The sequence below is a fragment of the Trichechus manatus genome, unplaced genomic scaffold, assembly GCF_000243295.1.
Source record: "Trichechus manatus latirostris isolate Lorelei unplaced genomic scaffold, TriManLat1.0 scaffold00041, whole genome shotgun sequence".
NCBI classification, from domain to species: Eukaryota; Metazoa; Chordata; class Mammalia; order Sirenia; family Trichechidae; genus Trichechus; species Trichechus manatus.
In genome coordinates, this window is record NW_004443977.1 from 9,692,829 (window position 1) to 9,717,731 (window position 24,903).

At 47.7% G+C, this 24,903-nt stretch overlaps 2 protein-coding genes across 4 annotated transcripts in view; one reads left to right on the forward strand and one right to left on the reverse strand.

Annotated features, from left to right (window-relative positions):
- Positions 1-1,316: 1,316 nt before the first annotated feature.
- On the reverse strand, positions 1,317-21,532 carry ZNF142 (zinc finger protein 142). The gene is made up of 9 exons (XM_012555535.2): positions 21,416-21,532; positions 21,035-21,185; positions 19,101-19,414; positions 13,564-13,731; positions 11,809-12,633; positions 7,117-7,294; positions 3,460-6,373; positions 2,695-2,800; positions 1,317-1,786 (listed from the first exon to the last, which is right to left on the reverse strand). Exons 3-9 carry the CDS (start codon positions 19,378-19,380, stop codon positions 1,317-1,319), a joined length of 4,941 nt encoding a protein of 1,646 aa, XP_012410989.1. The 5' UTR covers positions 19,381-19,414; positions 21,035-21,185; positions 21,416-21,532.
- Positions 21,533-21,700: 168 nt separating this feature from the next.
- The window catches only part of LOC101346481 (mitochondrial chaperone BCS1), a 7,430-nt gene continuing 4,227 nt past the window's right edge, over positions 21,701-24,903 (forward strand). The window contains exons 1-2 of one of the 3 annotated variants that reach the window (XM_004376319.1): positions 21,701-21,842; positions 23,017-23,385. In XM_004376319.1, coding sequence (XP_004376376.1) covers positions 23,066-23,385 — 320 coding nt within the window. In that variant the 5' untranslated portion in view covers positions 21,701-21,842; positions 23,017-23,065. The remainder of the gene's footprint in view (positions 21,843-23,016; positions 23,386-24,903) is intronic. The other 2 variants (XM_004376320.1, XM_023731211.1) reach the window with 2 other exon arrangements.

Consider the following 24,903-nt stretch of genomic DNA (forward strand, 5'->3'; position numbering starts at 1 on the left):
TATTGTTGGACAAGGGGAGGTACAAGGGTTGTGGGACAGCTGGCTAGACAGGTGAGACAGGGAAAGGTAGAAAAGAGGTTCCCAAGTTACCCCCTGCATCTGCTACATAGGAAGGGCACAGAAGTAAGGCTTCTAAGGGGCAGGGCAAAAGGAGGAGACAAAGGGTTATGTGGCCTCAGCCCTCCTGCAGTTTGCCCGGGATAGTCCTGGATCATGTCTATTGTCCCAGCCTAAATATTAATAGTACCCTCTTTAATTTTCCTAAGTGTCTCAACTTAGAAGGAGCCCTGGTGGTACAGTGGTTAAGCACCAAGCTGCTAACCAAAAGGTCAGCAGTTTGAACGCACCAGCCACTCTGCAGGAGAAAGATGTGGCAATCTGTTTCCATAAGATTACAGCCTTGGAAACCCTATGAGGCAGTTCTGCTCTGTTCTATAGGATCGCTGAGTTGGAACTGATTCAGTGGCAATGGGGAACGGAGCAGGTCCCAGTTTAGATAGTGAATTATATAGTCATTGTGAGGCAATTAGAATTCTGGATTAGAGATTTACCTCTCCGATCATCTGCCTCTCACACTCTCCTTGTGTCTTAACTCCTCAGCACAGCTGCTGAGCCAGTCCGAGAACTGATGGTGAGCTAAAGCTTTTTCCTGAAGGAGGCTCAGTGAGTGGCAGCCCTCCCTTGACAGGTAGACTAAGGGCTCAGAAGTAGGGAGCAGTGCCAGGGCCTCAACAGGCTCGAGGATAGAGAGAAGGCAGATCCTTCTGGGTGTGTTTCAGAATCAATCACTGAGTGAAGGTGGAAGGAGACAAAGGAGAGGCAGAGGTCTGAGAGGTGACAGGGCAGACTGAGATAACAGCCTAGAAATGTTAAGACAGAAATTTGGACGTGTCTCTAAGTTAGCAATTAAGTCTGTTTTATAGAGCATTAGGCACAACAGCACATGCGGTTAGATACAACTGTTTTTAGGATGCTAAAGGAAAATAGAACTTGACATTTTAACAAGAAAAGAGAAGAACGGAGTGGGTAAAACCAAGATCTTATAGCCAGGGACTTTAGTGGAGTGGTGGTGAAGAAACTACGAACTCGTGAGTTAAAAACAGAGTGCCTCAACGAGAAATCAATGCTGTAGTCCAGGTCTCTCTTTTATATAGCTGTCAGTTCCCAAGTACTAGAGCCAGAGTCCCACACGGGTTCCAGCCTCCCTGACACCCCAAAGCCAGCCCTTCGTAGGCCCTGAGCTCCTCAGGCCAGCTCTGGTTCCAGTTTGCACACTTCGGACCACATCCTCTTCTGTCTGGGAGGTGGGTAGGTGCTCAGCCCTCAGGTCCAGTGGGAGGAGCGGCAGGAGCAGGAGGGCCAGGGTCCTCTAGCTGCACGTCATGCAGGTGCACCGTGGGGGTGGTAGGGTCTTTGCCCACGCCCTGGTTTGGGTCAGCCTGGTCAGGGTGGTGCCTGCGCACATGCTTGACCACTTGGAATTTCTGCTTGGCCTTGTAGCTGCAGAGGCGGCAGAAAAAGGGGTGGCGGTCAGTGTGGGTGAGGGCGTGATGGCGCAGGCCGGCGGCCCAGCGGAAAGCACGGTGGCACACGTTGCACACATAGGGTTTGGCCTCGCTGTGCTTTCGGAGGTGGGTGCGCAGCAGGAAGCGCGTCTTGAAGGCCTTGCCGCACTGTTCACACATGAAGGCCCGTGCTTCCCGGTGCCGTGTCTCCCGGTGCACACGCAGCGCGTCAGCCCGGTTGGTGCAGTACTCACACTCGGGACACTGGTATGGCTTCAGTCCTGTAGGGCAGGACAAGGACAAGAGAAGGAGGATTAGTGACAGGGTATCCTCACATCAACACTGAAGGGGAGTGAACAAGGTTCAGAGGACCATAGGGTTACTGTGACATAAGGACACAAACAACAAGCTGACTAATGACCATATCTTTGGAATGCTCCAGTTCTGTCTGACACTTCTGTGCCCTTCCTCCAAGATAGCCCCTTTTATACAGTGGGTATTCAATGGATGCTGATGACTAAACAGACCCGTAAGTAGCCACCTGATAGCAAAGAAAACTCAAATATGGTAGGATTTCCAAATGGGAAATTCCAACTCCCTTTTGGTCACAGGCCACTCACAGATTTGGGAATCCATTTAAAAACAACTCCTTGTTCAACTCAAGAAGTAAAAGAAAATATTTATGAGGGAAGGGGAAGAGGTTAGAGAAATGGCATTCATAGAAACAGAGGGCCTTGAAATGCATCTGGTCAATTCCTCCGCATCTGAAGGGCCATATACAATGATCACAGGCACACAATCATTAATCCTTCTCTGTGGACCCATAATTACTGATTCTACACTCAGGAGAAGAAAAGGAAGAAATAAAACAGGGGAACCGTCTGATTTCTCCTCCTTACTCAAGATAGTGCCATCATATCCATGTAGGAACCAAGTAGACCTGCCCTGCATCACTCAGTTCAAGGTTCTCAACTGGGGTAGGTGACTTTGTACCAGTGTAGATGCCCAGGCTCTCAGGTTCACCCTTCTTCTGAAAGGTCTTCTTCAGTGGGGTGGGGAGCCATGCTGGTACAGATTCCCCAGCCCACCCCCTACCCTCAACGTGAAACTTAATGTTGGCACTGAATCTGAGCAAGGACACACACCACCGGGGAAACCCCTTGGGACCGTCAAAACCACAAAGACTCACCTGTGTGCTTAGTCATGTGGTATTTGAGCTGATTGACCCATTTGCACTTGTAGCCACAGTCAGGACACAGGTACTTCCGTTCTTCCTTGTGGATGCGCATATGGTACTGGAGGAGGGCAGAAGCAGAGACTATACCCAGGTAATGTGCACCCCTGGGTACTTACCAGAGTGGGAGTAGGGGCCAGCAGGCAGGAAGCTGCTGGCAGATAACCTTGTTCCCTGCTCCCATCCTATGCATACTCCCATTACCAGGTCTCCCAGTCTGGTTGTTTGACACCAACCTGACTCATTCGGCATCCTCCTAGATCTGCCCTCACCTGAGTTTGAATGTCAGCTATGCCACTTACTAGCTTTGTCACTGGGTAACCTAACCCCTAATTCTCAGTTTACTAATCTGTAAAATGGAAATAGTAAAAGTATCTCTATCTCACTATTTTTAAAAGGGTTAAAATTACAGTGCCTAGCATACAGCAAGTGCAGAGTAAACGTTAGCCGTTTTTATTATCCAGATTATCCCCAACCTATTACACTCCTTTATCACGTGTCAAGTACCTATTATGGAATTTTATCTTTGTAACAATCCTATAAAGTTGGTTAAGTATTATCCCTTTTTTACAGATGAGGAATCTGAGGCTCAGAGAAGCGAAGGAACTTGCCCAGGGTCACAGAGCTAATATTTAGAAAAGCCAGGATCAGAGAACCCAGGAAGTTTAACTCCAGGGCCAGCATTTCTTCCCCTCCTGCCCCCATGGCCCCTGACCTTACCTTGAGGCGAGAGGGGTCAGCACAGGCATAGGGGCAGAGGTGACAGCGGTAGGGCTTTTCCCCAGTGTGGATGCGGCTGTGCCAGGTGATCTTCTGCCGGTTCTTGGTACTGTAAGCACAGTCGGTACACTTGTAGAGCCGGGTGCCCCCATGCCCCTTCACATGGTGATCTAACACCAGCTGATGGCGGCATGCAAAGTCACAAAAGGGGCAGCGCAGAGGGGGCTGGCTAGTATCCCCATCCACATCTGAGGCTGCTGCTGAAGTCTCTTCATGCTGTTCCAGGTAGTGCTTCACCAGGCCCACCCGCTCCCGGGCAGCGAAGTCACAGAGCTGACAGCGGTGGCTAAAATGCTGCTGCCTTCGGTGCTCATCCAGTGCTGGCCGGCTGGGGAAGGCCTCCTGACAGGCCACACACTCCAGCCGTGGGTGCTGCTTACGGGTGTGTCCTCGCAGGCTGGCAGGGCTGGGGCATAGCAGTCCACAGCAAGAGCAGTGCAGGGGGCCCTCGGTAGCTTCTGTGGGAGAGCCAGGGGCTGGGGGTGTGGGCTCGGGGTGCCGGCGCAGAGTATGCTGCTTGAGTGCTGTCTCTGAGCTGAACTGGGCCTCACACTGGGGGCAGGCAAAGGCTGGGGTGCCCTGGTGGCAGCTGTTGACATGGCGTGTGATGTCATGGCGGAGGTAGCCACTGTAGTCACAGAGTGGACAGAAGTGGGTGGGTGTTTTGTCATGTACCCTTAGTCGGTGCAAGCGCAGTTTTGAGTTGGTACCAAATGTCTGGGGGCAGGAGCTGCAGGGGATGCGGCCAACACCTGTGTGCCGGGACTGGTGAGCCTCCAACCGGTACCGCCTGGTGGTAGAAAAGTCGCAGAAAGGGCACTGATGTGGCTTCACCCCTTCATGCTTGAGCCGCTGGTGCTGCTGCAGACACCGGCTCTGCTTACAGGTGAAGCTGCAGTCACTGCACTGCAGGGGGGGCCGGGGGCCACGGGCTGGGCCCGCAGTGGGGTGCCTTCTTTTCTGGTGGAGGCGCAAGGCGGCAGCGGCAGGGGCAGTGAATGGGCAGAGGTCACAGACCAGCTCTCCAGACTTGAGGGGGCAGCCTCGGGCCTGGTGAGTCCTCAGAGCGCGCTCCTGCTGGCAGCTAAAGGGGCACGTGGGGCAGGAGAAGCGAGCCCCCTTCTGTCTTAGAACCAGAGCTGCGCCCCCATCACCAGGACTGGATTCTGTGCTCCCATTGCTCAGGGGAGCAGAGTCCCCACTGTTCATGGGGGATGCAACAGGCTGGGCCTGGGGGGCCTCTCGCTTCCCTCCCCCACCACGTGCCCCCCGGCAGCCTTCGGCTACGTGAGAGGTAATGGAGGACAGCCGAGAACAAAAGAATGTGCATGAGCTGCAGTGAAACTTGCCCTGCTCAAAGCGGAACTTCTCGGGGGTCCCTGTGGGTGAGGGGTTCCCTGTAGGAGCGACCAGGGAGCCAGAGGGTGTGATAACAGGTTCCTCTATTTCTTTTGGCTCCCCAGGCAACTCAGAAGAAGTATCTTTTGGGAACGCTAGCTCTTTTTTTAATGGTTCTGGTGGGGGCTTCCCAGCTTTTGCATCCTCTGAGGCCTGGGTGCCCACAGGCAGAGGGCTGGGTGAGTCTGATCTGGGCAAGCCCTTGTTCTTTCTGAGCAGAACAGGGCACTTCTTCAGCAGGTGGGTGCTGAGGCCCCGCTGTTGCTTGAAGCTAGCCCCACACTCAGGGCATAGCAGGGGCTCTCGGCGGCCTTGGCACCCAGTCCTGGAGTGCAGACTCAGGGCCTTTTCCCGGCGGGTAATAAAAGGGCAGTGTGGGCAGCGGAAGGCCTGCCCCTCTCCCTGGATCACTACCATCTGCACCCGCCCCTCCAGCACCAGTGCCTCTGCCTGCTCTTTGTCCTGCCTCCTTAGGGCCTTGAGTAATGACTCTGACTCAGGAAACTGGGGCAAGGGTGCTGTCTCAGCAGGTGGAGTTGCCTTGAAGATTCCCACCCAGCTGTTAGGAGGCTCCTCTGAGAATGGGGGACATCTGGGGGCCTCAGGAACTGGCTTCTCCAGAATGGGCTCTTCTTCAGCACCTAAGCCAGAAGGCCCAACGCCTTCAAAGCTGGATAGCTCTGTCAAAGTTCCATCTGGCCCTTCCAGTCCCAAGGGCCCTGAGGGACCCAGGGGCCTGAGCTCCACGGGGGTTGACTCAGTGATATCCTCAGGGGGTGGCTCAGCCACAGATTCCAGCTCTACTCCCAGGGCCTCTAGGTGTAGTGTGCAGCTGCCCTCATCCACCTCTGCTGGGCTGGGGCTGCCAACCAGGTCATCCCCCTGGGGAGCCTCTCTGCCATCCTGTTTCCCAGCACCATCCTCCTCACTTGTCTCTGGCAGGGCCTGGCCCAAGCTGGGGTCCACCACAGTCCCAGAGTCAAGGCCCAGCCCCTCAGGCTGGGCAGACAGCTGGTTCAAGGGCTCTGAGTCTGGTGAGGGTGTCGGGAACTGCCTGGAGCCTTCTGGCTCCTGGCTAGCATAGCGAAGCTGCCAGACCTGGTCTCCGGGCACATAGCCATGGGCCTTGCGCTTGTGGAAGAAGAGGGTGGTGTTGCTGAAGGTGCGGTAGTCACAGAGGGCACAGTGGAACTCACGGAGGCGGGTGTGTTTGCAGTTCTCGTGGCTCAGCAGGGCTTGCTTGTGGCGGCTCTGGTAGCTGCAGTAGCGGCAGGGGTAGAGAGGGGCTGGTATGCCAGGGCGGTGCTGGGAAGCCATGTGCTTCTGCAGCTCATACTTCCGCTTGCAGGCGAAGGCACACACCTCACACATCAGGGACTTGCCCTGGTGCCGCAGCTTGTGGCTATTCAGCTGGTCAGCTCGGTGGCAGCGATAGGAGCACTGGTTGCACTGATATCTGGCAAGGAGAGAATGGGGACAATCATACTAACAAACCAATCATAACTAACAGTCACAAATAAGTACTTACTCTGGGCCAGGCTCTACCCTCAGTAGTGTACATGCATCATCTAACTGAATCCTCCTTCCTACTGCCCCACAAAACACGCATCTCCATTTTACAAATGAGAAAACTAAGGCGTGGAGAAGTTAATAACTTGCCTAAGGTTACAAAGGAAGTGAAGGGCAGAGGCAGGATTTGAACCCTGGCAGCCTAGCTTTAGGGCCTGTGTTCTTATCCCCACTCTAGATTGCTTCCTAAAGGAAAGCAATCATGAACCACAGACTTCTAAGGAGCTGACACAGCTAGAGCCACACAGGGCAGTTCTGTGCATAGTTCCCAACCTCCCATGAAGGCATGAACACTCTGGAGAGGCTCCCTAGCCTGCTGTGCTCACAGGTCAGAGGGGAATTAGCCTGGATTTGGAAAGCACTACCTTCCCAGGACTGAACTCCGAGAATTCAAGTGACATCTTAGTCTCTAGGCCTGTAGTCCCTTCCCTGAGCCCAGAGAGCAATCACTACATAGACTGGGCCACAGGAAGAGAGTCCTGCTGTAGACGTTGATGGGAGCAGAGAAAAAGTTTAGGAGAAGATTCTCTGGGACTGGAGAGAGCAGTGGGGCCACGGGCTTGAAGCCAAGAAGAGCCTAACTTGGCACAAGGTTCTTGGGATGGGATGGAGGCATGTGTGTACTCATACCTGAGGTCCCCTGCGTGTTTTCGCATGTGCACACTGAGGTAGTGCTTCCACTTGGTGACATAGCCACACTCGGTGCACATGTAATCCTTGGCATTGGAGTGGGTCAGCATGTGCTTGGACAGGTAGCTCACATCTCGGCACTTGAAGTCACACAGCTCACACTTGTGAGGTTTCTCGCCTTATGTGGGGGTGGGGTAGGGATGAGGGGAGAGAACACGGGTCAGACACAGATCGAGTGAGCTGCCAGGCCATTTTCCCCAGCAAGCCTGCCTTGAGGCCTGGCAGAAGCAGAAGTGTCATGTGCTACCTGAGGTGCTGAAAGCACCACAATTTGCAAGGCTGCTTCACACCCCTCTCAGACCACTGCTCCCCCGACTCCTACACCAAGGAGGGTGGGAAGAAAGTAAAAACTGAGCTTTTCACTACTAGCTTAAAGTCCACTTTTGATTTGTTATACAGCTTGTTCACACTAATGGCCAACTGCTCTACTTGACCCAGTTCCTCCTAGTTTTCTGGAAGGAGAAAGAAATCAGGCAAGAGAACACAGTGGCTAAGAAATCTGACTCTGGAGTCTGATATAATAATAAAAATATTAACAGCCAACATTTATATAGTGCTGACCAGCTGGGTGCTTTTCTGAGCATTTTATAAAAATGTTTTCCTCTCATTGAATCCTCACAATATCCCTACGAGGCAGGTACTATTATTACCCTCTTTTTACAGATAAGAAAACTGAGGCACAAAGAGCTATTAAGCGGTGGTTCAAATCCCAGGTTACTACTGTGTGGCTTTGGGTAGGTCACTTAACCCCTCTAAGTCTCAGTTTCCCTGTCTCCAAAATGGGGGCAACCAAAATATTGGCCTCACATAAGGATTAAATGAGATGTCCCAAAGTCCTTAGTAATGCTCAGTGAGAACACAAGGACAAGCTATCAGTGTACTGGTCAAGGCCTGGCACTAATACTGGGGCATGTTCCCTCCGAGCCCTTTCCTGTCATCACTGCCCACTCACCTAGCCCCTTTCTCTGGCAAGCAACCTGGTATTCTGGCTCTGAGACTAGATGTGTGGTCTTGGAACAGGTCATTTAACTTCACAGAGTTTGTTTTTTCATCTTTACTTGGCTTCCTTACAAGGTTGTTATTATGGATTAAATGGGATGTTCCATATCTGAAAGAACCCTGTAAACTATAAAATCCTATGTTGTTAGATGCTGTCGAGTTGGTTCCGACTCATAAGAACCCTATGTACCACAGAACGAAACATTGCCTGGTCCTGCACCATGCTCGTAATCGTTATGCTTGAGCCCATTGTTGCAGCCACTGTGTCAACCCATCTTGTTGAAAGTCTTCCTCTTTTTTGCTGACCCTCTACCAAGCATGATGTCCTTCTCCAGCGACTGATCCCTTCTGACAACATGTCCAAAGTAGGTAAGATGTAGTCTCGCCATCCTTGCTTCTAAGGAGCAATCTGGTTGTACTTCTTCCAAGACAGATTTGTTTGTTCTTCTTGCAGTCCATGGTATATTCAATATTCTTCGCCAACGCCACAATTCAACGGTGTCAATTTTTCTTGGTCTTCCTTATTCACTGTTTAACTTTCACATGCATGTGATGTGGCTAAAAATACCATGGCTTGGGTCAGGTGCACCTTAGTCTTCAAGGTGACATCTTTGCTTTTCAACACTTCAAAGAGGTCTTTTGCGGCAGATTTGCCCAATGCAATGCATCTTTTGATTTCTTGACTGCTGCTTCCATGGATGTTGACTGTGGATCCAAGTAAAATGAAATCCTCGACAGCTTCAATCTTTTCTACGTTTATGATGATGTCGCTTATTAGTCCAGTTGTAAGGATTTTTGTTTTCTTTGTTGAGGTGTAATCCATACTGAAGGCTGTGGTCTCTGATCTTCATCAGTAAGTGCTCCAAGTCCTCTTCACTATCAGCAAGCAAGGTTGTGTCATCTGTATAACGCAGGGTGTTAATGAGTCTTCCTCTAATCCTGATGCCCCGTTCTTCTTCATATAATCCAGCTTCTTGGATTATTTGCTCAGCATACAGATTGAATAGGTATGGTGAAAGGATACAACCCTGACGCACACCTTCCCTGACTTTAAACCTCGCAGTATCCCCTTGTCCTGTCCGAACAACTGCCTCTTGATCTATGTACAGGTTCCTCATGAGCACAATTAAGTGTTCTGGAATTCCCATCTTTGCAATGTTATCTATAATTTGTTATGATCCACACCATCGAAAGCCTTCAAAGAATTAATAAAACACAGGTAAACACCTTTCTGGTATTCTCTGCTTTCAGCCAGGATCCATCTGACCTCAGCGATGACATCCCTGGTTCCATGTCCTCTTCTGAATCTGGCTTGAATTTCTGGCAGTTCCCTGTCAGTATACTGCTGCAGCTGCTTTTGAATGATCATCAGCAAAATTTTACTTGCGTGTGATATTAATGATATTATTCAATAATTTAGCGTGTTCTTCCCTTTTGGTTTTCTATATCCAGCTCTTTGCACATGTGATTATAATACTTTGTCTTCTGAAGCTGCCCTTTGAAATCTTCTGTTCAGTTCTTTTAATTCATCATTTCTTCCTTTTGCTTTAGGTACTCGACGTTCAAGAGTAAGTTTCAGAGTCTCTTTTGACACCCACTTTGGTCTTTTCTTTCTGTCTTTTTAATGACCTTTTGCTTTCTTCATGTGTGATGTCCTTGATATCATTCCACAACTCGTCTGGTTTTCAGTGATTAGTGTTCAATGCTATTCTTGAGATGGTCTCTAAATTCAGGTGGGATATACTCAAGGTCATACTTTGGCTTTTGTGGACTTGTTCCAATTTTCTTCGGTTTCAACTTGAACTTGCATATGAGCGATTGATGGTCTGTTCTGCAGTTGGCCCCTGGCCTTGTTCTGACTGATGATACTGAGCTTTTCCATCATCTCTTTCCACAGATACACTCGATTTGATTCCCGTGTATTCCATCTGGCAAGATCCATGTGTATAGTCACCCTTTATGTTGGTGAAAAAAGGTATCTGCAATGAAGAAGTTGGTTCTGCAAAATTCTATCATGCAATCTCTGGTATCGTTTCTATCACCAAGGCCATTATTTTCCAACTACTAATCCTTCTTTGTTGTTTCCAACTTTTGCATTCCAATCACCAGTAATTATCAATGAATCCTGATTGCACATTCGATCAATTCCAGACTGCAGAAGCTGGTAAAAATCTTCAATTTCTTCATCTGTGGCCTTAGTGGTTACTGTGTAAACTTGAATAATAGTCACATTAACTGGTCTTCCTTGTAGGTGTATGGATATTATCCTATTACTGACAGCATTGTCATTCCTGGTATAAAAGACCATATGATCGTCCAATTCAAAATGGCCAATACCAGTCCATTTCAGCTCACTAATGCCTAGGATATCGACGTTTATGTGTTCCATTTCGTTTTTGACGATTTCCAATTTTCCTAGATTCATACTTCATACATTCCATGTTCCGATTATTAATGGATGTTTGCAGCTGTTTCTTCTCATTCTGAGTCATGCCGCATCAGCAAATGAAGGTCCCGAAAGCTTGACTCCATCCATGTTATTAAGGTCAACTCTACTTTTAGGAGGTAGCTCTTCCCTAGTCGTCTTTTGAGTGCCTTCCAACCTGGGGGGCTCATCCTATGGCACTGTATCAAACAATGTTCTGCTGCTATTCATAAGGTCTTCACTAGCTAATTCTTTTCAGAAGTAGACTGCCAGGTCCTTCTTCCTAGTCTGTCTTAGTCTGTAAGCTCAGCTGGAACCTGTCCACCATGGGTGACCCTGCTGGTATCTGAATACTGGTGGCATAGCTTCCAGCATCACAGCAACCCGCAAGCCCCCACAGAATGAGAAACTGACAGACACGTGGGGGGTAAAACCCTATGTAGACATAAATTTTAGGGAAGGCCTCCGAAACATGAGATTTTATGACTAAAGCATTATTTACAAATAAACTGTTCAACTGGAACAACAATGGCTTCATCCTAAGCTGCCTAAGAACTGTCCTCCCAAACCAAAGAATCTCTGATGAGATCTTTGACATTCTGCCAGTCTACTGATGCTCACATACAGATCACAAGTGGAATGGTGCTGAGTCAGGAAGCTTGACTTAGTTGTCACCCAAAGCATTAGTAATGCTGGTAACCAATTTTGAGCTAAAACACCTATAAATTCCAGGTCATTGGTGTGACAATGGACACGCAAGCTATGAAAGGCCATACTTGTATGAATGGCTCCATGTCCTCATCTTGTTTCTCACAGCACACCCTAAAACTTGAATTGCAAAGGAAGGTATCTGTCCCTGGTCAGGGCATGTCCACTCTGGGGGATGACCAATCCAAACTAGGGGTAGGTAGAACTGGGCAGAGGCTTAAGTTTAGGCACAACAGCATAGTGGTTAGAGTACAGGTTCAGGAATCAGACTGGCTGGGTTCAAATCCTAGCTCGACCACTTTTTACTAGGTGAGTGACACAATTTAAGGCTTATGTGTAAAATCGGAATAGCAGGCTTATCTCTAGGAATAGTAGGTGAAGTGAGAAAACGTACGCAAAGCCTTCATGTGGTGTCTAGTATACAGTAAAAGCTCATGTTAGCCATTATCATCATGACTGTTGTTATTCCTATCACATTATAAGGATGCAAGCCATCTCACCAGTATGTAGCAGCATGTGTCGGATGAGCACCCTCTTGTGGGCAGTGGCAAAGTTGCATTCAGGGCACTGGTGGATCTTCTCATGAGCATGCATCTTGCCCACGTGGTCCTGGTAGGCCACTGGGTTGAAGGTGGCAAAGGGGCAGAAGGTGCAGCGCAGCTCTTCACTGCCAGGGTGGCCCTGTTTCTTGTGCTTGCGGAACAGGTGCTTGTTGGAGCAGGCGAAGTCACAGTGTGGGCAGTGGAAGGCATAATGGCTCTTGTGGTGGGCCTCCATGGCCTCGGCTGTGGCGAAGAGCATGGGGCACGAGTGATGGCGGCACTCCACAGCTCGCACCCCGTGGGCCTCCTTCAGGTGCTTTACAAAGGCCTTGCGGTCGGGTGCTGCATAGCTGCAGCCCTCCTGAAAGCAATGTAGGGGCAATGGCTCGGCTGCAGCTGCTGCTGTGTGGCTCTTGAGGTGCTCCTTGAGGGCCTGGCTGAGGTTGAATTCCTCACGGCAGACAGGACAAGTGTAGGTGTCTGAGTAGAAGTTGGAAATGTCCTCGTGCATGCTGGCCATGTGGCGGTTGAGGGCATTCCTCTCCACGGCACTATAGTGGCACAGTGGGCAGCGGTGGGCCTTCTCGCCCAGCTCCCGCAGCAGGTGGGTCTTGAGCTTGCTCTTACTGGTGAAGAACTTCTGGCAGTTCGGGCATTGGAGGCTGGGGTCTGGGAAGTGGAGATGCAGGTGCTCCACCAGATGGGTTCGCTTCTTAAAGCAGCGCTTACACTCTGGACACATGTGGGTCTTGAAGAGGGATTCAGTGCCAGAAGCCACCTCACCTAGGAGAGGGAAGAATGGGCACAAGGGTCAAGGGAACAATCAGGGAAACAGGTTGACAGCGAGATTCTTTAATTAGGTCCGGAATTGGCCAAATAATGGAAGAATCACAATTTTCCCTGACACAAACACTGTGTTGCCTGTCTCATTTCTCTCCAGGAAACCAAAAAATAGGGTTTCAAACAAGAACTGAGATAAGAAATTCAAATATTCAGAGAAACAAAATTACAGACCTTGCTGTGGCCTGTTTCACCCAGTCCCCCACTATTCCTGAGCCTTTGCTTAGAGCTGCACAAAAGAACAACCCAGATGGAGCACTCCTGTACCCCCTGGCCCATGTTCCACAGGGGTAAACAGAAGAAACAGCAGGGTTGTTTGGAAGGAAAATAGCCCCATAGGGAGTGAGCAGAAGAGAAGAAAGTAAAGGATTTTTTACTTCTAAACACTGGCTCACTGAGTTCTAAGTAACGAAGAGCTAATAATAAATACAATCAGATTTTTCCTATTCACCTGACACTAAATATGCTCCCTGTGGGATGGGTTTCAAATGTTTTCTCTTGAAAAACCGGGAAGTAAGGATTCAGAAAAAAATCTGAGGGGGCTCAATGGCAGACAAGACAGGCTGCTTAATCATCAATAAACACTGGCATCTTTATACTATGGATCCCCCCTAGACTGCCCCAACCCCAACAATAGAGCTTTCTGCCTTAGGAAAACCAGACCAGGAGAGCAAACTCTATTTATCCCTGCCCTGTGTTACTAGAGTCATTGCCCCATTTATCATTTTCCCACTGATACGTCAAGGTGTAATGGAAAGAAATGAAGGGTCTGAACCAAAGCTCCGACAAGCCAAACCCAGAGCCGCAATGCCAGGCTCTCCACAACCCATTCCTCCCCACCACCAAGAGCCGCTAGCCTAATGACGCCATTACCTTCCAAGTGCTGAGCCCCTTGGCCTTTTTCCAGGGCTTTCTGGGAGTCCTTCTGGGAGCCACTCTTTTCTTCTTCCTCAACTTCCTCCTCTTCAACTGACTCCTGCCCAGGCAAAGGTGCACTTGCTTCCTCTGAAGGCTCTCCCTCTCCTGGGGGCAGTTTGGGTGCTGAAGACACATAAAACCTGATGAAGTCTACAGGAGCCAAAGATAGCACTGAATGCTTGTTCTTCTCTGCTTACTAGCTGGAATAATCACCCTCCTCCCCATTTAGTATAAGGGAATCTGGGGTTCTAAGTAAATTAATTTACTTCCCCACAAGACAGGTATAGAAGACCAGGAGCTAAGCTGTCAGTAATGCTCCAGTCGAAAGTAAATCAAACATCAGGTAACATCAACCTCAGACCCATTGAAGGTATGAGCTTTGAGGTCACTGGGGGACTGAGAGGTAAGACTTGGTCAACTGCACTTCCCTGGATCAGTGTAGGTAAACCTACCCTGATTCCCAAACTATTCTATTGAGAAACCCAACTCAGCAATTCAAGGTCATCATACCTCGCTGCCTCAAATCTACTCCTCCTACCCCCCAACAAAGGCAGCTGCCTCTGCAAGGTAAAGATGTAAGGACTCTTCCCCAGGAAAGAGAGGTCCTTCTCTTCAGGTACCAGAGTGCAACTGAGTCTCTGCAGGCCAAGTTCTCTTATCAGAATCCTGGCGTCTCCTGGCCTGTTTCTCTATTTTCTCCTGCCCCTCTACTCACCCCACACCTTTTTTTTTTTCAGACAAAGACGAGGAAGAATCAGTGATGCACCACCCACCCCCACAAAGATTTCTTTTCTAAATAACCCAAGCCTCTCTTGCCCAGTCCCCCAATCCCCTTGCTCCAAAAGGGAGTTTACAAGTTCTGCCAGTGGCTATAGCCACCGGTGGACATTTAACTTTTGCCCCTGGAAAGTTCTGAAATAGATCAGAAGAAAATATTGGTTAAGTAACTTCAAGGCCATAGCGTAGCAGCAGCCAAATTCCACTCATTCACTGGGATGAAGATTTCCTCTGCACAGGCAAAGATATATTCTGCCCAGTCAACGGTTTCTAGATGCCTTTCTATGTCATCCAGTACTTCTGTTGTCCTGAGTTACTACTCAGGATTCCCATGTACTCATCCACTGCTCTCTCCCATAAGGGTAACTGTGCATTCCTGGTAGCGGACTGCACAGACCTTTGCCTCATACCTCGCAGCAGCTCCTGGGATGGACGGCCCTGAACGGCAGAAAGTTCTCTCTGTGTCCCGGCCCCATGGCTCCGCTGATGCTGCTGGAAGAGTTTGACGTTGGAGCCCATGAAGCTGCAACGGCTGCAGTGGAAAGGGTAATGAGCCTGCCGGTGCAGCTCCATGCTCTGCTGGCTCCCGAAGAGCAAGGGGCAGCCCCGGAAAGAACAGGGCACAGGAACTGTTTTGTGACTCTGCCTCAGGTGGTGCTGCAGACCCTTGCGATCTTCAGAGGAGAACACACAGCCAGACTCAGGGCAGGAGAAGGTGTCAGGAGAGCCTCGGTGAATCTTGAAGTGGCTTTTCAGGGCCTGGGGTTGGGCAAATTCCTGTCTACATACAGGGCATGGCAGGGGACTATCTGGGGGGCTTCGGCCCTGCAGTGGGACAGGGAGGGTAAGGTTGCTGGGGGGCAGCTCTAGAGAGCATGGGGAGCTAGACAGGCCCTGCACAGGCTGTACAAGGGCCTCAGGGCACTGGTGCAGGGCCAGCAGTGTGGGCTCTGCGAAGCTCTGCTCACAGCGCTCACAAAAGTACACTTCCACCACCTTTACCAGGACACCTGCAGGCAAGGACCAACAGAGAAAGGCACAATATCAGATGGATGAGACCCACAGGCATTAGCTACTAGCAGAAAATGTAGAGAATGTTTTAATATTCATGGAGTGGAGATGAACTTTAAGTCTAGTTCTGCTACCTGGACTGTAAGCCTCTTAAGCTCAGGCACAGTCCATCTTGCACACGTGTTTATATTCTCAGTATTTAGCACAATACTTGGCACAAAATAGGTCCTTAATGAATATTTGTTAAATGGACAAACAAACATGAACCAAACCCAGAAAACATTAAGGTAATATATTTTCCCCAAGTAAAAATAGGAAACTTCTAAAAGAAAATGATCCAAAGAAGCTAAAAGCCATATGACCAACTGGGGATAATCTCAACACAAAAAAATTGGGATAATTTGCAATACAAATGACAAAGTATTAGTTTCAGTTCTATCAAGAGCTTTACAAACCAATAAAAAAGATGAACACCTTATAAAACAACATCAAAGGCCACCAACAGCCAATTATAGAATACAAATAACCAATAAAGGGAAGATATTCAGCCTAATTATCAAACAAACACAAACCAAAACAAGAAACTTATCATTCTCCCCTCTGTTGGATCAGTAGATTGGTGTCAATGTTGGCAAGGGTATAAGCATAAGCATGGGTTATTGGTGATGGTGTAAATTGGTATGACTTTTCTGGAGGGCAATCTGTTTCAAAATTTGAAATGTGTAATTCAACTTCTAGGAATTTACAGAGTAGAGAAGCTGTGTAAAAGGATGTGTACCAGAGTGGTTCATTAGAGCAGAGAACTGAAATGACCTCTGAGTAAATTAAGGTACATGCATACAACCAAAGCATAGGCACCCAGTAGAAATAGAGATTTATATTTTAAAATATTATAAATATAGTCACAATAAGTTAGACTAAAAAGAGATTACAAAACAGTACATACAGTAAAATTTACATAAAAATGTCTATATAAATATATGCACAGAAGAGAGTCTGGAAGGATGCATCAAATTGTTCACAATGATTATCCAGGTGTAACAGGATTATAGATGATTTATTTCTTCTGTCTACCTTTTTTTTAAAACAACGAACATGCACTGCTTTTATTTTCAGAAAACATAATAAAGCTATAAATATATTTAAAAAACAAAAACAAAAAAGACAGGCGAGAACCTGAAAGTGTGCCAGGAATCACTGAGGCGCTGTCCACGATACTGAAAAAGAGAGTTTTCCAACAAGTATTTACTGAATAGTACTAAGTATAAAGCACTGTTTGAGGAGGCACATCTTGGAGAAGTAGACATGATTCTCCCACGCTTTCCAGCGAGGCCCCAGGCAGGCCTGTGTTTGGTTCTGGGCTCTGTACCTTAAAGAGGACATCAAAATCGGAAAGGGGACTAGAGGAAACTTACAAAAGGAGCAGAAGAGCTGAAGAAGGATGGCAGCAGTAAGAAAGAGAGAAAGATCTAACATTAACTGAGCATTCACTACATGCCAGATACTACAAGATCAAGTTAGAGAGGAGAAATTCAGCACATGAGCCAAATTAGAGAAGAAACAACTCAGGGAGACTGGGATGAGTATTCCATGTTTCAAAGGCACAAGCATTCATAAAATGGAGAACATCTCTTTTGAGGAGAGCTGAATCACCTTCATAATAATCACTGCTATTCTTGAGCAATGTGCAGGACCTTGGTAAAGCCTTGGGAAACACTCATGTGGTCCTCCCAACAGCCTGATGAGAAGATTCTGAGATTCTGAGTGGTAAAGGCCATCATGCATGTTAATGGTGGAACCATGATTCATTTATTCATTTATTTTCCTGGTTGTTTTCCTCTTTATGAGGAGCTCCGGTGGTGCAGTGGTTAAAATGCTCATCTGCTAACCAAAGGTCGGTGGTTCGAACCCAGCAGCCACTCCGCAGGAGAAAGATGTGGCAGTTTGCTTCTGTAAAGATTTACGGCCTTGGAAACTATGGGGTAGTTCTACTCTATCCTGTAGGGTCGCTATGAGTCAAAATCGACTCGAAGACAGTGGCTTTTTTTTCCCCTCTTCTTTATTATTATTTTTTTGTTGTTAAAAAAAATACATAATCATTCATTGCAATAAACTCAAATGATACAGAAGTATAAAAAGAAAGACTAAGCTCATTCTTCCCCCAATACACAGTTTGGTTTGTATCCTTCCAGGCCTTTTCTTGTGCAGACACAGGCTCCATGCATATAGCTATACACAGGGTTTTGGTTAAAAAAAAGAAAATACAAAAAAAGCGGGGGGAGGGGGGCGCAAGGTCAAACAATGTTGTCATTGTTCTGCTATTTGTTTTTTTTCACTTGCTATATATCAAAAATATTTTTATCTATGAGTACATTTACATCTTCCTCTATTTTTCTGTCCAGTTCATGGTACTTTAGAGCATGGACAAATCATAACAAAATTTTGCCCTTACTGGTGAACATCTGGGTTGTTTCAAATCATTACAAACAAAGCTGCCCTGCATATCCGTATCCTTGTACGTGTGTATAAGTCTCTGTATAGGAGAGATTCCTAGAAGTCAAATTACTAGGTCAAACAGTATGCATATTTTAAAATTTGGTAAGCAGCTAAATTGACCTTCAAAAGATTATAATAATCTACACTCTCCAAAAGCACTGTAAGATAGTGTCTGTTTCCCCACATTCTAACAACACTAAGTATTTTAAAATATGTTTAATTTTTCTCAAAATTGATAGGCAAAAATGGCAGCTCATAGTGATTTTTAACTAGAATTTATTTGTGTGTTAAGGAGGTTAAGCATCGTTCCATATGGTTACTGACCATTTTTATTTCTTCGTTAGAAATGAAAGAATTGCATGTACATTTCTTTTTCCTTTTTTTAAATTTATTTTAATTCTTTTCCTTTTTCTTATTGTGGAACTCTGAATGTTAAAGAAAGTAACTATTTCTTGTATATTGCAAATATTTTCCCCAGACTCTTCATTTTTTTTATGGTTTCTTTCACCACGCACAGAAGTCTAGCTAAGCTTTCCCAGTATTCTTTGTCACTACACTATACTGCCAAAGAGAGTGGTGACAACTAGCCAGAGGATGGCAGTTGAAAACACAGAAGTTTCCTAAAAATAAGAGATTATAAGTATGGGAAGAATAAAAGGAAGACTCCTTCTCCTAGGATAAATACAAATGCTCAACTGCCACTCTTAACAGCATGCTTGGATGAGTTACGCATGTTATGCATGAGAAACTAGGGCAGGAAAATATGTACCAGATTACCTCTGGAAAACACTGCCAACTCCAGGTGGTGGAAGAGAGCCTGGGCCTTTTGCCCAATCCCTGGCTGCAGTTCCTGGGTGGGAGGACCAATATGGGAGAAAGAATTCCTGGAGAATATAGGAGTAAAAAGAAGCTAGGATTGGCCAGAGGTGTCAGAAAGATTTTCCTCTCTGGATTACTGCCTAGCAGACGTGAAGCCCATCCTGAGCCCTCACCAGGAACAGACTCTGCCAAGAGCTTGGTACAAGGCTGTGCATCACCTTGCCAGCCTTCAGTCAACATTCACCAGCTACAAACCAAATTACAACATCTCAAAGTATAAAAATAGGATGCTGCCCTGCGTTCTCATATTTATACAGAAAGATCAAAAATAGCATAGACAAATCCTCCGGGCTGCTTGTTCTACTGGCCTCTAGCAACTGTATTTGTACCTTGGGCATCTCCAGGAGCATCTGGGGATAGGTTTCCAGCTACTGCTTCCACAATGATCTCCATGTTCCCTGCGCCCTCTTCAGTTGCTGTGGCCTCTACCAGCAAGCAGCTTGGGTCAGTAGGCAGAGGTGTGGGGTTCCCAGAGGGGCAGGGGCTCTGAACAGGCTCCAGGATTCCACAGTTAGAGAGAGGTTGGGGGATCAGCAATAGTTCAGAGCACAGTCCATCCATCTCCCCAGTGCTGTTGGCTGGCTGTGAGTCGAAAACAGGGTCTGTCATCACCACTGATTTCAGTGCTGTGGCTTCATGAGTGCTGATAAGCCAACCAGCAGAAAAACAAAAACAAAGAGTTAGAGGTCTGCTTTCTTCCCAGCTGGTGTGGATATACAGCCCAGTGCCTGCCAACTTAGGCAGTTCATGTTGTACCTTATTAACCTAAAGAGAGATTTTCTTTTTATGACTACACTGAGAACAAAAAAGAATATAAATGGTATTAAACAGGGTCAATATGGGGAAAGAGCCAACAAATCCTGGCCAAGATATTAAAGACTACAAGTTGTGTTTCTTGCTCTGCTGCCACTTAGCTAAGTGACCTTGGGCAAATCATGAAACAATTTGGGTCTTAGTTTTCTCATCTGCAACAAAACTAGGGGGGTAGGGGGCGGGAAGGATCTCTGAAGTCCCTTTCTCTCTTAACATTTTATGATCTCACCTTTCCTTATCAGGTCTATAAGGCCCTTCATGATCTGGCCTCTATCGACCCTTCCAGACTCAACTTCCACTTCTCCCCTCAACGAGTCTCTAAACCAGCTACACCAAACAATTTGCCATTCTTTAGACTCGCGAAATTCTCCACACCTTGGCACATGCCTCTCACTTGGCCTGATGTGCATTTTCATCCTCTCCTTCTTTCACCTGCCTTCCCAACTTTACCCTTTAAGAATCTGCACAAATGTCACTTCCACTATGAAGGCTTCTTAACTAATGTTGTTTTCTCTCTTCTGTGGTCCTAACAACTCTTTGTACATGGTGCTACCACAGACTATGTCACACTGCACTGTTGTTTTCCTATCAGTTTCCCTCCTTAGACTCTGAGCTTCTTAAGTGGAGCTTTTTTTAAAGCAGAGCTTATTAACATTACTTCACTGAACACAAACCACCAACAACCCCTGCAAGTTTAGACAAATAGGGTGATTCTAATGAAGAACTGTAGAACAACTGTAGAGATTCATCAGAGTAAAACGAGGTATCTTGGTAACCAAGTGGTTCCTTATATATAAAGTAATACATCTGGAGAAATTTCAAACTCATTGACTGGACTATGGCCTAAACTAAACACTGGAATACATCTGAGAAATGAATGGCGGTTAAACTGCATATCCTGTTAGACATGCCTAAAACGAGTTTAAGCTGAATAATTCATAACAAGAGTAATGACAGTAATCACTTCATGAAATTGTGTCATGGAAGGTCAGTAAAGATTTAGCGCTAGGATGAAATCAGTTTGCAGGTCAGAAGCAACATGCATTAAAAAAGAAACCAAGACCCTGCAATCTGATATTCCCTGTTCTCCAGAATCCTGCCACTCAAAATCTCCCATCAAAGGGAAGTGCCCTTCTGCGATTAGAGGGATTCTCTGCAAACCACAGCCTTCATTTACTCTTATATCCGCTCTGAGGGACCTTCCCGTTTGGCCCTACATGGCCTCAGAGAGAAGCCAAAGAGGACGCGATGCCGTCTAGATCGAGAACCTTCATCGTCTAGGAGGCGAGGTGTGGCAAGAGAGAGGTGGACACAAGAGAAGAGATGAGCTTATTACTGGGGTAAGGGCAAGGAAGAAGAGAAAGGGCAATTTAAGGCAGTGAGAAAGAAAAATTCCTGGCCTGGGGACCGATGCACCCGGGTTCCCACCTGCCTTCAGGCTCTGACTCACCATGTGGCCTTGGGTAAACAGTCACTTCGCTTCTCTGGGCCTCAGTTTTTCCATCTGTAAAAGTGGAAACGGTGACAGCATCCACATCGTCGGGCGGGAGCGGGGATCAGAAGAACCGACGAATGGGAAAGGTGTTTTATAACCTGCAAGGCTTAGGACGGATTACGGTCCTGAGGAGGCAGCAGGTACCCAGGAGTGGTCCAGAGCTGTGGCACGGCTGAGGCGCCGGGGCCCCGCTCCTCGGCGTGCTCCCTTCAACACCTCCTTCCGCGGGTTCCCCCCGCCCAGGCCCACTCTCATTCTCGGGCTCAAGAAACTTTTGCCTAGGGTTCGCTCCACCCGCATCGCCTTGCGCTGCCCACCCTGCAGCCACTCACTCACCTCCCGGCCCAGAGCCGGCGGGAGCCGCATCTCTATGGTCGACCAGCGGCTGGAGCGGTCGCCCCGTGCTCCCTTTGTGCGACCGCCTCTGGCCCAGCTGCCTCTAGGACACCGGGCGCATGAAGGCCACTCTTTCTTCCTCGCGGCGGCTGGCGGGGTACTCTATGGTTTTTCTTCTATGGTTTCCTTTCCCGCTTACACCGGCCTCGGCGCCCAAGGAGTACCATCGAGAGTTGTGGGGCAGAGTGGCATGGCCTTCTTGGTGGGTGTGGCAGGAAGTAGGGGAAGAAGTCGGGGCGGGGCCAAGCGGCGCTTCCCTCAAGTACGAGGAGGTGACACCATCGAGAGTGAGGGCCAGAGAGTCATGGCGGTAAGGGGGCGGAGTGACGGGTCGTTCCAAACCACGCTGCTGGAGGCGCAAGCTGGGGTTTGGAGGGTGCTCGGCAAGGGGCTTTTGAGGGTCCAGCATGGGTCGGGGGTGGGGAGGGCTTTATCTGCGGCTTTCCATGCAGCGGTGCTTTGGAAATCTGAATTCTAACCCTGAGCCTCAGCCGAGGTCGCTGCTGTCAGTTCACCGCCCTGCGAGCCACGCGAGGGGTTGGTAGTGGGGAGGAAGGGCGGGATATTAGAAACAACTTGGCCTTTACTGCTTGGTATCTTACGGCCTAGAATTAAACCTGGTCCCAATTTATTGGGGGAATTCAGCAAAGGCTCCATAGAGGAGGTACCAAAAGGACAGTATTTCTTTCATTTGGCGAGAATGGAGGGAATAAAGAAGAACGGGTATTCTGAGCTGAGACACCTGCAAGAGCAAGGAGGTGGGAGGTTGTTTGCATTTTTTTTTGGACACAGTATTAGAAGCTAAGCCAGGGAAGGTAGGTGGGCGCTGTTTTGGAGAGAACTTTGAGTACTAGACTGAGGAGTTCGTACCTAATTCAGTGGTCTGTTGGGAGACGTTGGAGGTACTAGAGCAGGGCGAGTGATAGGATTGGAGCTGATCCCCGCTGTGTAGTATTTTGGTGAAGCTGAAGGTGGAGACCCATTAAGAGGCCATTTTGAACTAAAATTAAACAATTTTTAAGAGACAGTTTAGATGAGAAGTAATAAAGTTCTAAACAGGTTAAGGGGAATCGGGCATGAAAGGGAGAGAATGTTTGAAAGACCTTACTCAAGGCATGGGGTTACTGCCATGTTGTGGAAGAGAGTAGCTCTTTCACCCCCTGCTGACTGCAGGCATTGGGCACCTTTCTGTCTCAGCTGGTCTCAGGGACCACAAAAATTCTGTCCTTCCATTATCCTGATGTGAAGCTGGCTACATTGCTCCCTCGGGTTTAAGGAATCTCCAGACACCGTCCTCTGACAGGAAACCGAGGTATGAACAGGCTAATGAAGGGCAAATTGGAGCAAGGGACCTGGAGTCTCAGTTCTCTGGCTCTTGCATTCCAACTCCCCCATCCACAAAGGAAGGATATTGAAGCACACAGTAGTGCTGACCTGTCCCTCTACAGGAGGGCGTAGGGTGGGTTGGGTTAGGAGTTACAGAGTCCAGTTTCTAAACTAATCTTATGCTTTGTCTCATTTCCACTGCTCTCAACCCCTAGGTTTTGATAATGCCTCAGGGCCTGTGAGGTTCGGTGGTTCCCTTTCAAGATGCCCCTCTCAGACTTTATTGTGGCCCTGAAGGATAATCCCTATTTTGGGGCTGGATTTGGGCTGGTGGGTGTGGGCACAGCCCTTGCCCTGGCCCGGAAGGGCGTCCAGTTGGGCATGGTGGTATTCCGACGCCATTACATGATCACATTGGAAGTCCCTGCTCGAGACAGGAGCTATGCTTGGTTGCTTAGCTGGCTCACCCGTCACAGTACCCGAACTCAGCACCTCAGTGTCGAGACTTCGTACCTTCAGCATGAAAGTGGCCGCATCTCCACCAAGTTTGAATTTGTTCCCAGCCCTGGAAACCATTTTATCTGGTAAGGTTGGGAGCCAGGGTGGGCTCTAAGAGCAGAAGAGGAGAATGAAGGGAGCAGGGTTTGACCCATTTGCTCACCCCATTTTGGCCATTCTTTTAATTGTGCTTTAAGTGAAGGTTTACAGAGCGAATAAGTTTCTCAATCAATAATTTATACACAAATTGTTCCGTGACATTGGTTGCAGTCCCCACAGTGTGTCAGCACTCTCCCCATTACTACCAAGTTACCCATTTCCATTTGTCAGGTTTTCCTACCCCTTCCTGCCTTCTCATCTTTGCTTTTGGGTAGATGTTGCCCTTTTGGTCTCATATAGATGATTGTTCCAAGGGGCACTTTTCTCATGGGTGTTATTATTTTATAGGCCTGTCTATTATTTTGCTGAAAGATGATCTTCAGGAATGGCTTCAGTTCCAAGTTAGAAGGGTGTCTAAGGGCCATAGTCTCAGGGGTTCCTTCAGTCTCTTTTGGACCAGTAAATTTGGTCTTTTTTATGAATTTGAATTTTGTTATTTTTTTCTTCCCACTCTAACTGGGACCTTCTGTTGTGATCCTGGTCAGATCGGTTGTTAGTGGTAGCTGGGTACTATATAGTTCTTCTGGGCTTAGGCTAGTGGAGGCTGTGGTTCATGTGGTCCATTAATCCTTTGGACTAATTGTTTCCTTGAGTCTTTGATTTTCTTCACTCTCCTTTGCTCCAGGCAGAAAGAGACCAGCAGTTGTATCTTAGATGGCTGCTCTCAAGCTTTTAAGACCTCAGATACTACTCACCATAGTAGGATGTAGAACGTTGTCTTTATGAAGTATGTTATGCCAATTTACCTAGATGTTCCCCAGGACTATGATCCTTAGCCTTCACGACCAGTAACTCAGTCCCGTGAGGTACATGGTTATGTCCAGAATGTTTCCATGACTGTGCCCCGTGTGCTCTGTTTTAAATATATGAATATACATGCTGCACATACAAATATGTATGTAGAAATATCCACAGCCAAACCTATACATGCACATGGGTATACTCCCATACACCCTACCACACCTATTCCACGTAATATCTATGTATCCACTCATAAATTATTGTTTATTATTACTGTTGTTGCAGGATTGTATATGTTATGGTATTTACCATTGTCTTTTATTCTTGCATACCTCTCAGTGTCTTCCCTTGCCTTGGTCGTGTTGTGCTGACTTCCCCTATATTGTGTACTGCCTTTTCCTTTACCAAAGTTAACATGTGTCTACTCTCTAGTTAGTGATTTTCCCTCCCTCCCCCTCCTATCCCTGGTAACCATCAAAAAATGTTTCTTTCTGATTAGTCCAAAGGACTAATGGACCACAACTACCACGGCCTCCACCAGACTGAGTCCAGTACAACTAGATGGTGCCTGGCTACCACCACTGACTGCTCTGATGGGGATCCCAACAGAGTGTCCTGGCCAGAGCTGGAGAAAAATGTAGAACAAAATTCTAACTCACAAAAAAAGACCAGACTTCCTGCCCTGACAGAGACTGGAGAAACCC

Bases quoted from the DNA above. Each gene is read 5' to 3' on its own strand.
- ZNF142 (XM_012555535.2), bottom strand. From the start codon at position 19,380: ATGACAGACCCTGTTTTCGACTCACAGCCAGCCAACAGCACTGGGGAG. The intron at 13,732-19,100 runs GTACAAATACAG...ATGTGTCTTCAG, and splicing joins TGCTCCTGGAGATGCCCAAG to CACCCAAACTGCCCCCAGGA. The intron at 2,801-3,459 runs GTAAGGTCAGGG...GCCCTCCTCCAG, and splicing joins CTGACCCCTCTCGCCTCAAG to TACCATATGCGCATCCACAA.